At 40.6% G+C, this 12,072-nt stretch overlaps 1 protein-coding gene across 1 annotated transcript in view; it reads left to right on the top strand.

Annotated features, from left to right (window-relative positions):
- The window catches only part of PAH (phenylalanine hydroxylase), a 72,541-nt gene that overhangs the window by 17,186 nt on the left and 43,283 nt on the right, over nucleotides 1-12,072 (top strand). Inside the window, exon 3 of the mRNA XM_025403094.1 lies at nucleotides 4,316-4,499. Coding sequence (XP_025258879.1) covers nucleotides 4,316-4,499 — 184 coding nt within the window. The remainder of the gene's footprint in view (nucleotides 1-4,315; nucleotides 4,500-12,072) is intronic.

Below are 12,072 nucleotides of genomic sequence, written 5' to 3'. Positions count from 1 at the left end.
ATTCTTGGTTCTTGAATTTGCTGTGCTCTCAGCTCTGCATAAGGCAGGAATTGGTTATGTCTTCTTTTGAAGCTTCATCTTAGGTAAATAGTAGGTGGAACCTACCCATTCTCTTTCTTCCTGAGCCAAGAAGGATGACATTGCTCTTTGCTTTGTTTAACAAGTAATCTCTGTTTGCCAGAGAAAGCTTCAGACCTGCCGCTGTCTCTCTGGCATTACCTCCCCACTATTTTCTCTCTCCCTAATGGGGGCCCCTCTGTGGGTTTCCCTAGCCACAGTCCTCAAGGGTGTGTTGCCTGCAGTTGAAGCCATAAATAATGGCTGCACCATGAGCCTGTTTGAGGTTACTTATTGTATTTACTACATCCAGAGGTTTTAATTATTTGTGTTTGACATAATGGTAGTAATAATAATAAAAGTTAGTATTTTAGTGGAGTGCTCACTGTATGTATGCCTGGCAGGAAAGGCAGTGTGGTTAAAAAACTAATGACTCTGAGATTAGGAAAAAAAATGGGCCTTGTTCTCTAGCTGCTTAAGGCAAAGCACCTTCATCTCTGATTTTATCTTTTTATGTCTCCCTTAACCTTTTCAAAGGATTGTTGGGATGGTCACAGAAAAGAATTCTGTACTATAAAGTGATACTTAAATATGAAAAGGCATCACTACCGTTCTTTTGAACTTTATACCATTAACGATTCAGGCAATAGATAAACCTCTTCAACCACAAGTTCAGTGAATTTTAATTTTTTGAAATTTTAGAGTTATTTAAGTTATATTTTCAGATACTTTCTGTCCATTTAAATATGCAGTAACCCCTATTATCTGTTTGTTTTAATAAAGTGTATACAATACTCCTTGTTTTTCTCCATAATAAATAGCATTACCAAGGAAATCACACACTTTCTGACTAAGTAGCAGATAATTTGCCAGGCATTTATGTTAGAGGACCAACTAAAATAAATGACTTTTTTTGTAATAACCATAAGAACTAAAATATCACTATCTAAAGACATTGAAATTGAGAAGCTGTAGTAAATAATCATTATTTTCACGTTTTTATGGCATTTAATGAAAGCAGCTTCCCAGCTCTTCGCACGAATGTGGGAGTGGGGTGTTTCCATACTTAGCAAGTGCTTCCAGCAGGAAAACACTGACTGCAAGTTGACATCTTTGTGTTGGGGGTTCAGTGCATTTGAGTAGACTTTGCCAAGTGTTGCTGCTGACCAACATTCATTTCTTAGTTCATTTCTGCTTCAGAACCAGTGTAAAGAATCCAGGTTTTGCAAGAAAACTGTGGCATAATTACAAATGAGCTCCAGTCCCCCACAGCCTATTCTCAGAAAGGGACAAGACAGATACAAATAAAACTCTTGAGTCATCCAGCCTAATTTTTTTAGGGGATGCATTTGGACAAATTATACAACCCACCTTGTGCCTCTTATCTATGTCTGGTGATTTTGCATCTAGCACTCAGCAGATGCCATAGTAATCCAAAAGAGTCCAAGGAATTTGGTTCTACAATTAGGGAGCATTTGAGACATCAAGCAAACTGTGATACACAGGCAGTTATTACCTTTGAGAAAGAAGTTATTGCCTTTTTCTGATAATACATCACAGCTACATTCCTTAAAAACTCTAAAACTATTTATACTTGTGATGTTCCAACACTTTTTGAGAGCATTTTAAAAATTGTTTTTTCACTGAGGTGTTTAAGAATAGTCAAGAATAAATGTCAGTTTGAATTTTATATATATATATATATGTACACACACACACACATATGAGAGTTAATATGAAAATATAAACAATTATTACAAATCAGTAAAAAATCTCTGTGATAAAAAATGGTATAAACTGATAATTCATTAAAAAAATGCAAATGGCTACTAAACCTAGGAAAAATGTTTAGTGTCATCAGCAATTAAATAAAAAAATTGAGCAATGAGTTATTTGCTGTTTTCATCTGTCAAGTCAAGAATATTGAAAATTCTTAAAGTTAGTACAGGTGGGAAACATGGATCTTCTAGTGGAAAGATAGAAGAGATGAGTATAGTCTTTCTGGAAGGCAATGGGACAATATATAAATAATCTTTAAAGGGTAGTTTCTGATTAAACAATTTGACCCCTAGGCATTTATTCTGAGAAATCAGACAAGTAGGCAAAAATTTATGTGTAATGTTGTCCATTATTTCTAGTGGCAGAAAAACAAGAAGCAGCACATATATCCATCACTAGAGTATTGGTTAAAGAATTTATGACTGCATCTATGCAGCAGATCATCAGGCAGCCATTAAAAATGGTCTGATTAGGGTAGGAATGGCTAATGTAAAAGCGGGAAATATCTTATTCATCCTTGCATTGTCCGAGTACCTAGCTTGGCCCATAATATTTGATTTAAAGATGATATTCCTCAGGGAGATATGATGTGCTCTTTTCTTCCCATTGGATTCCTGAAATTCTCTTTATTTGGCCACATAGTGATCAGTGTAATAGTCAAATCTGAGGGTGACATGGAATATGATGAACTTTTTTTCCGTTTTCTTACCCACAAACTTTTCTCATATCCTTGGATAATTTTGATCCTTTTGAGGAGATTATAGAAGACGTCCTGAATATAATGTCTTCTTACCACTTCCACTCCCAGCAACGTGGACATAGCCACATTCACGTCTTGTCTGCATTTCAGCACCAGCCTCTTGACAGGCCTTGCTTGGTCTATCTTATCCCTTAAAGTTTGTTCTCAACATAGAAGTTAGACTGATCCTTTTAAGCCTATGAGATCATATTATTCCTCTGCTCAAAATTTTGCAAAGACCCCTATTTCTTTCAGAATCAAAACCATAGTCCTTAAAATGGCCTGCAATGCCCTGTGATTGTTCTGACACTGTCTCCTGTTATTTTCCCCTTGACCTCCTCCACTCTCGTCAACCCACCTTGTGGCTGTCTCTTCAACAGGCCAGGCACGCTGCCATCTTCTGGCCTTCACCTCCCTCAACTCCTTTAGGACTGTACATAAATCGTGCCATCCCAATGAGGCCCCATGTGTCTGCCTTATTTAGTCCTGCAATCTGCCCTCACTCTGCCTCAGGAATGCCCATTTGCTTCCCCCTGCTCTGCCTTGCATTGTTGCCTTAGACCTTCTCATTATAACATGCACAAATGAGTTTCTGTGTGTTGTTTGTGTCCCCTCAACTTCAATGTAAGCTTTATAAAGGGAAGCATCTTTATTTTGTTCACTGATGGATTCCAAGCTGCTAGAAGGATCATTGGCCACTGTTGGGTGCAACAAATGTATATATTTATTGAATAGCTTGAATGGAAAGTAATTATATATATACATATTATTTTATTTATTTATTTATTTATTTATTTATTTATTTATTTAATTTTGAGACAGAGTCTCGCTTTGTCGCCCAGGTTGGAGTGCAGTGGCACGATCTTGGCTCACTGCAACCTCCACCTCCCTGGTTTAAGCAATTCCCCTGTCTCAGCCTCCCAAGTAGCTGGGATTGGGATTACAGGCACACACCACCATGCACGGCTAATTCTTTTGTGTTTTTAGTAGAGATGGGGTTTCACTATGTTGGCCAGATTGTCCTCGAACTCCTGACCTCAGGCAATCCACCTGCCTCCGCCCCGCAAAGTGCTGGGATTACAGGCATGAGTCACCGCACCTGGCCTATATAAACATATTAGTGGTAATTATATTAGATAATTTTTACTATGTGCCAAGTGGTGCATATGTATCATATCATCAACATTCCCAATGAACTTACGAAGCAGGTATAATTAAGACCAGCAAGTTACAGATGGAAAAACTGAGGATTAGAAACATGAAAGTACATTGTCTCACAAGCAATAAATTTAGATGTTAGATATAAATCAAGTAAGTCTGATCCCCCTATTCAAGCAGAACAGTGTTGCTTCTATCTTATTTATTTATTGTAATTCCATAGAATTTCATTTGGGAAGTGGGGAGGTTTCCTATGTAAATATTTTTGGCAACAACTGTCTTAAATATTTTAACCAAATCAAAATCTTACAGTGGCAACTCTAGGCCTTTAGCAGATTTTCATGTGATTAAATTGTGACATGTGAACTAACTGCCCCACCTCCTGCCACTTAGTACTTGGTTTTAAAGAAGAAAAAGTAAACAACTTTTGCAAATGTAAGGACTCTTTTCTACTCTTATAAAAACAATTGTATTCGTGAACTCTCCATTTTGTTGTGTTAGGTTTTATTGTACTGGTTCTGCATCTTTGACCTGCGTTAGTTCCAGTGACTGTCTCCTCACCCTCCCCATTCTCTCTTCTAGGAGAATGATATAAACCTGACCCATATTGAATCTAGACCTTCTCGTTTAAAGAAAGATGAGTACGAATTTTTCACCCATTTGGATAAACGTAGCCTGCCTGCTCTGACAAACATCATCAAGATCTTGAGGCACGACATTGGGGCCACTGTCCATGAGCTTTCACGAGATAAGAAGAAAGACACAGGTAAGAATTAAAGGAATTTTGCAACATAAGTAACTCCACACTGTCTTCATAAAATAACAGCAAGATATATATTTAACAGCATATTTAAATATATGTATATTTAAAATATATGTATTGGAAATAATGCCTTGGAAGACTGTTTGGGGGATTGAGCGGATATAGGTTGGGGACCTAGGCAAGTGCATGGTATATTTTAGACATATAATGAATTTTAGTTCTTTTCCCCCTTCCTAAAGATAGCTATTTCTTTTCTCTTTCCTTTTCTCTCTCTCTCTTTTTAACTTTATAAGCTTTTCATTTGTATTTATTTTTATTTTTCTCTCTTTTTTTTCTTTTGACTTTTATTTTAAATTCAGGATTATAGGTACAGGTTTTTTGCATGGGTGAATTGTGTGTTATGGGAATTTGGTGTACAGATAATTTTGTGACCCACGTAATCAGCGTAATACCCAATAAGTAGTATCTAGTTTTCAACAAAACCCATGAAAACAAGCAATGGGGAAAGGAGTTCCTAGTCAATACATGCTGCTGGGATAACTGGAAAGCCATATGCAGAAGATTGAAACTGGACCACTGCCTTTACCATATACAAAAATCAACTCAAGATGGTTGAATGGATTTTTGCATCTCTCCATTCCAACCAGAGGGATCTCCCCATATAGCTCCAGTTCATAACATGCCAATTCCAGAGCTGGAGCTACCTGGCTTCTTGTTGCTAGGGCTTTCATTGTCATTTTCCATCTTCTTGTCTGTCTCTTCTACTCATACAAGCTCCTTGTGGGCAGGTACACTCTCTTACCTATATTTGTATCCTCAGAGTTTAGCACACTGCTTGGTACACAGGTGCTCTGCACATATTTCCAAGTGAATGACTAATAAAGGAGTTGTCAAAACTTGCATTGTCCCATTATTTACATACTGAAATGCTACCCATCCTCTCGGGATTGGGGGGTGGGGGCGGGGAAGGGTGATGGAGTGTAGCAATTGTAAGTGTGGGCTTGAAGTTGAATAGCCTGTGGTTCAAGTCCTGCTTCTTCCACCTATTGAGTTTGATACCCCTGACAAATTGCTTTAACTGCCCTGACCTCAATTTTTCATAGGGCTTTTGTGAGGATTAAATGAAATCATACATAAACAGTGCTTAGAACAGTGCCTGGTGCACTGTAGGGCTGGACAAATGATACCATGTGGTTGTTATTATGATTATGATTAGCCTGAAAGCAATACAGAGGAGCAAAGTGACTGCTTTTTAGGGCCTCAAGTATATTCAAGTGAACCATTTTTTAATAGACGTTTTATTTTATTTTTTATTTTTATTTTATTCTTTTTAGACAGAGTGTTGCTCTTGTTGCCCAGGCTGGAGTGCAATGGTGCGATCTCGGCTCACCACAACCTCCGCCTCCCAGGTTCAAGCGATTCTTCCGCCTCAACCTCTCGAGTAGCTGGAATTATAGGCATGTGCCACCAAGCCCGGCTAATTTTTGTGTTTTCTGTACAGACGGTCTGTCACCATGTTTGTCAAGCTGGTCTCGAACTCTTGACCTCAGGTGATCTACCCGCCTCAGCCTCCCAAAGTGTTGGGATTACAAGCGTGAACCTCTGCGTCTGACCTTAATAGGCTTTTTAAAAGAGCAATATTAGGCTTACAGAAAAATTGCACAGAAAGTACAGAGAGTTCCCAGGTCTTTCATCCCTACCTCAGTTTCTTCTATTGACATCTTGCATTTGTGTGTGGTTTTTTTTTTTTTAGAATTGATGAGCCAATATTGATATATTATCTCTAACTGAAGTCCATAGCTTACATTCGGGATCATGCTTTGTGTTTTGTAGTTTTATTGATTTTGACAAATGCGTAATGTCATGTATCTACCATTTCAATGTCATACAGAATAGTTTAATTGCCCTAAAAATGCCCCATGCTCCAGCTATTCATTCCTTCTTCTTTACACACTCCTTGCAGCAACCACTGATCTTTTTACTAGCTCCATAGTTTTGCTTTTTCAGGAATGCCACATAGTTGAAATCATACAGTATGTAGCCTTTTCAGACCGGCTTCCTCCATTTAGCAATACATATTTACAAATCCTCCATGTCTTTTTGTGACTTGATAGCTCATTTCTCTTTGTTCCTGAATAATATTCCATTGTCAGGATGTATCACAGTTTGCTTATGCATTCACCTATTGAAGGACATCTTGGTTGCTTCCAATTTTTGATGCTTATGAATAAAGCTGTGAATAAACATTTATGTGCAGGTTTTTGTGTGAAGGTAAGTTTTCAACTGATTCAAGTAAATATTTAAGAATGTGATTGCAGAGATGAACTTCTTTAAAAAATTATTTTTTTCTACTGTAAAATCAAGTTTCTTTCCAAAACACTTGGAAAGACTTTGGGTCAAGAGGAGTTCAGGCACCATAGCTGAAAGAAGCATTTGAATAGGCAGAGATGCTTTAAAATGAGACAAGATCCACCCTGTAAAATAGGCCACTGAAACATTTTTCAAAAGGTAGCTCCGTGGTCTTTCTAGGAGACTCATCTCTGCCTTCATTCTCCTGTAGGTATAACCAAGGTAAGGAAAGCCCACCCCAGTGTTCTGGCTTTGCAGAGAGTGGGCAGCCATGCAGTTGGGCTTGGGTCCCTGGAGAGCAGGCACTGGGAATTCCTCCCTGGATCATTCCTATCTGCCTTCTTTCCTTTTCAGCCTCCCAAGCTGCTTCCACAATGACTGCCCTCTCTTGCTTTTTTCCGGCCACCTGCTCTCAACAGGAGCTGCAGACCCTCTGGACAAAGGGCCTGCCAGATCCTGGGGCAGTTCAGCCTCTGGTTGGAGCAGGTGGAGGCTGGGCCAGCTGGGGCCATGAGGAAGGAAATCAAAGCAATTGACAGGCAGACAGCCAGCCCCTGGAGGAGCCAGAGAATATATAGTAAACCAGCTGGAGAGTCGGCAGCCTGAACTGGAGGCTCAGAAAGGAGGTTCTTAGCGGGGACATAGAGGGGGAGTTAGGAGTGCAGACTCAGGAACCACGGTGACCACACTTGGTGTGACTTTGAGCAAATCATTCACCCTTGCAGTCTCCCACTGTATCAAAGGGGAGTCACAACAGCCTCTGCCTTATAGGATTGGTGAAATCACACAAGTGAAGCACTGGGAACAGAGCAGAGCATGTTTAAGGACTTAAAGATATTCTCTATTCTTACCATTATCATCATTATCGTTATAAACACTGGCATGAGCACAAGAGCTACCGAAATGCAGCCTGTACACAGCTCCTTTTTCAGAGAGTCTGGCAACTGGAAAGTGACCTGAGAGGTCATGCAGTCCTACAGACCCCTTCATTTTTCATTGTAAAAACAGAGGCTGGGACTTGCCTTAAGGCAAAGAATGGGTTCTAGGGGGTCACGGGCAAGGGTGTGTTGAGAGCTGCTCTGTGCCAGGCACAGTGCTAGGAGAGAAAGGGTCAAACTGCCTGTTCTTAAGGAGCTCGCAGCCTGGCAAAGGAGAAGACACACCCAGGTAAGTAGAATAGAGGAACAGGTGCTGTGAGAAAGACAAGGTTGGTGCAATTCGGCCTGTTCCCTGCTTGTGTTTAGCTCTGAGAATCCAGGAAGTATGAAAGTAAAAAAAGCTAATGATATCCTTTTTTTTGAGATGGAGCCTCACTCTGTCGCCCAGGCTGGAGTACACGGGAGCACAATCTCTGCTCACTACAACCTCCGCCTTCTGGGTTCAAGCAATTCTCCTGCCTCAGCCTCACTGAGTAGCTGGGATTACAGGTGCATGCCACCATACCCAGCTAATTTTTATATTTTTAGTAGAGACGGGGTTTCACCATGTTGGTCAGGCTGGTCTTGCACTCCTGACCTCAGGTGATCTGCCCACCTCGGCCTCCCAAAGTGCTGAGATTACAAGTGTAAGCCATAATGCCCAGCCTAAAAAGCTAATGTTTTTACATAGAGGCATCATGTAATAAAAGTTGGGCTTATTGAAACCTGGAGGAAGCACAGGTTCATTTCCCTAGCAAGGATTCTCACGTCTTTGCTCAAAATGGCAAGGTTGTTGATATTTGAAGTGGGATGACATTTTCCCTAGGGAAGAAAAACTGGCTAAGACCAACCCTTTAAAACAACATGTGTTTTGTGACCCTTATTTCTTCAGATGATTGGTCACCCAATCCCATAGTGGCTGCCCCCACCTGACCTTAACTTACCTGTAATGAGACAGCTGATGCTGACATGCCACAACCTGGCATCTGCCAAGAAAGGCTCTTTGGGTTTCTGTGACAGTTTCCATGAAGTGGGGTCTGGGCCAAGAAACAGGTCTTTTTAAGGAGAACAACCATTTCTTTGCAAAATCGCCCTTTCTATAGGACTCAGTGGGAGAACAGTCAGAGGAAGAAAAGCATTGTAGTAGATCTGAACCTTTGATTCTTTCTCCGGACAAAATGCCCTTTTTATTGAGGGGCACAGATCTCAGAGGCGAGTCTGACAGCAGGTTCAAGTAGGAGAAATCAATTAAGCTAAACCACTTTCCACTCTAGTTTTTAAACCATTCAAAAAGCCATGTGGGTGATAGAAAATAAAAGTTTTTTAGTTTCTTAATTGCGAAAGTTCCCCACCTAAAACAGCTTAAGAGAAGGTTAATTACGGCGACATGGTAAAGAAACCCCAACCTTCTCAAATGCCTCCTGGAGAAGCTGATGTGAATTTAATAGGATTTTAATCCAGAGAGTCTTTTGAATACTTGAGGTCTATTCTCCTGCTACCCTCTTTCCTGATGACTTCAAATCCTTCTTCAACCCAACATGAAAGAGCATTAATATCTTTCATCGATCAATCTACTAATCCTTTTACCTTTCCCTTTGAGTGGACTGCATGACATTACATTTAGTGGGGGTTAGAAAATTCCTATATGGAGACAGATTGCAGCCGGGAGAAGCGGACAGACACAATGTCTTGGGTAGACAGAGTTATAGGAACATCACCATTTGAGAAATATGTTTGCAGTTATTTTCCAAGAGCGGATAAATATCTGTTGGGTTTTGTTTAATTTATGGTGATTATAAGGGGAAGAAAAGTGGACTCAAATTACCAGAACAACTACTGGTTCTGTGGAAAGCAGAAAGACCTATCTGCGTGTCTATCTATCTATCTATCTATCTATCTATCTATCTATCTATCTATCTATCTATCTACGTTGCCTGGGGACACTTATGATTGCTATGAGAAGACAAAAGCAACATCATTATAGTCATTCCTTCCCTCTTATTGCCCCTCCTTGCCTTCTTGAGTTTTTTCTGCTTCAACATTTCTGACCTGAAGAACAGTGCTGAGTAAAGCTGACATTTCAGATCAATTGGGGTTGAAGGGAGGATAGGATTCCTTAGAGGGCTCTGAAAAGCCCCTGGGATTGTGGGCAAGATAGTACATGGGTGTGCATGCATATTTTTTAGGAGACAAGATTTTTCAAAGGGGCTATGGTTCCCAAAGAGTTAAGAATTTTTAGAGAGAAGCTGCTTAGGGCTGGAAGGGAATCCATATGGTTAGAGTTTTTCTCCACTCCCACCACCTGAGCGTTTCTTTCCTCTCTCCTTTCGTCTGCTTGGCTTTTCTGTCTCCACCTTCCCACTGCCATCTTCTCAGTTCTAAACCTGCTCCTGTGCATTTCACTTTGTGCATTCCATGGGTGCCTTTCACAGCTGTAGATATATGTGGCGCTTTGTCTGCAGGAGACCAAGTATCTGCATGTTTGCAAAAACACAGGATTGACTGCCTTTTTCAGTCTTTACCTGGATGCTTGCTGGATGTGCTGATGTAGCACTAAGTCCTGGCAGCTGGGGAGGTCACTCGTTTCAGCAGACTGCCTCACTGAGACAAGCAGACTCCAGCTGAGAGGATCAGCCCATACAGGGGGAGCTGACACCAACCCAGGAGCGGGAAGCAGAGTCTCTTCATATCCTTGGTAGACTGTCTTCTCCCTGCGGTCAGTCACAGGCAGCTCTCTTCATTGGCAAAGGAAGATCCTGAGCAAATGCTATTTCTGTAGCCCATCTAGTTTGCCAGGTCACAGAGCTTCAAGCTCAGGAAGATTAAAAAATTATAAGGAGGCTCTCATTCTAAGAGGAATCCCTCACTGGTATGCCACATCCAGTGTTTTCCAAATTCTTTCACATTAGGTTGTCTCATTTAAGCTTTGCAACAACCAACTCTGACAGCTAAAGCAAACATAGCTAAAGCAAACATTCTTGTTTTCAATATTAGAAAACAAGTCAGAAAGGTATAATTAAAAGATTGCATGGATTTTGCAGTTCAATTCCTGGACTGTAGCTGTTTGGCCAAGTTGCTGTCCCTCTTTAGGCCTCAATATTTTCATCTGCAATTGAAGAAATCCAGGTACCAGTGTGGTTGTGTGGATTATATGATATAATTTGCATAAAGTGCCTAGCATGTAGGGCCCATGCAAAAGGTTACAAGTAAACTTACCCTTAAGTCTCTCATAAGGATATACACACAATGAATCTTAGGGTTGAGCATGTCCAAACTCCCAAAACTCTTGATGTCTGATAAACAAAGGCAACCGCGAAATGCTATTTGGGTCAGTCCAAAAGATAGTGAAAGGTAGAAAAAAATTAGACAGGGAATACATTTTCTCTGTGTGACAGGTGTGTTCTCTCAGTTGAAGAAGGAAGTAAAAGGATATGGAATGACTGTAACTAAATGTCACTGCCATCATGCTGGATTGAGGGAGTATTGTCGTGATGCACTAAGGGCCATGAATTTAGAGTCAAGAGCCAGGATTTGGGTCTCCATCTTGTACACTACCAGCTAGGTTTGAATTCCATCTGACACCCTTCCAGATGGATGACCCCTTGTCCTTAATCTGTGAAACGGAGCAAAGACCCACTCTCCCAATTCCTGTGATTCCTTGAGGGGATTATGTGGAGTACCCTGTGCATTAGGGTGCTTAAAGATCAAGTTGAACTTGCTTGAGTTGAGTAGGCCCTTGATCTTAAACATCCTTAAGCTTCAATAGGGAGAGCTCTCTATGATTTATAACCCCAGCCAATAGCAGGTTACTTGTCACCACCAGTTCCATGGACATAGACACTGACCAGGCCAATAATAATATATAAGGAATTGGTCACAGCCACTACCTCATTGAAGCCAGGCTTACCTAGCAGCCACGGAGACAACTTCATGTGTGGGATTGTATGATGGGCCCTGTGAATGATCTCACATTTCCAAATACTTTTTGTGCTTAACATCATCCACTTGGTGCTATATTGCACATGGCACTGGCATATGAGATAGAAGGTCACCTTTTCATGCAGCTTTTCTTTCTCCTTCCCTTCTTTCTTCCTCTTTCCTTCCCTACTTCCACCATCCTCTTTCCTCCTTGCTTCCTTCTTTCTTCTTTCCCTTTTCTTTTCTCTTCTTCCTTTCCTTGTACCATTCTGACAATACTCAAAACCAATAGCCTCTTTTATTTTTCATCCTCTTTGACATTTTTGTAGCATCTGACACAAATATCCCCCAGGAATTCTCTCTTTCCTTAGCATTTTATGAATTATGTGGCC

This window comes from Theropithecus gelada, chromosome 11, assembly GCF_003255815.1.
Source record: "Theropithecus gelada isolate Dixy chromosome 11, Tgel_1.0, whole genome shotgun sequence".
NCBI classification, from domain to species: domain Eukaryota; kingdom Metazoa; phylum Chordata; class Mammalia; order Primates; family Cercopithecidae; genus Theropithecus; species Theropithecus gelada.
This window is presented reverse-complemented; position numbering and strand designations above follow the sequence as displayed.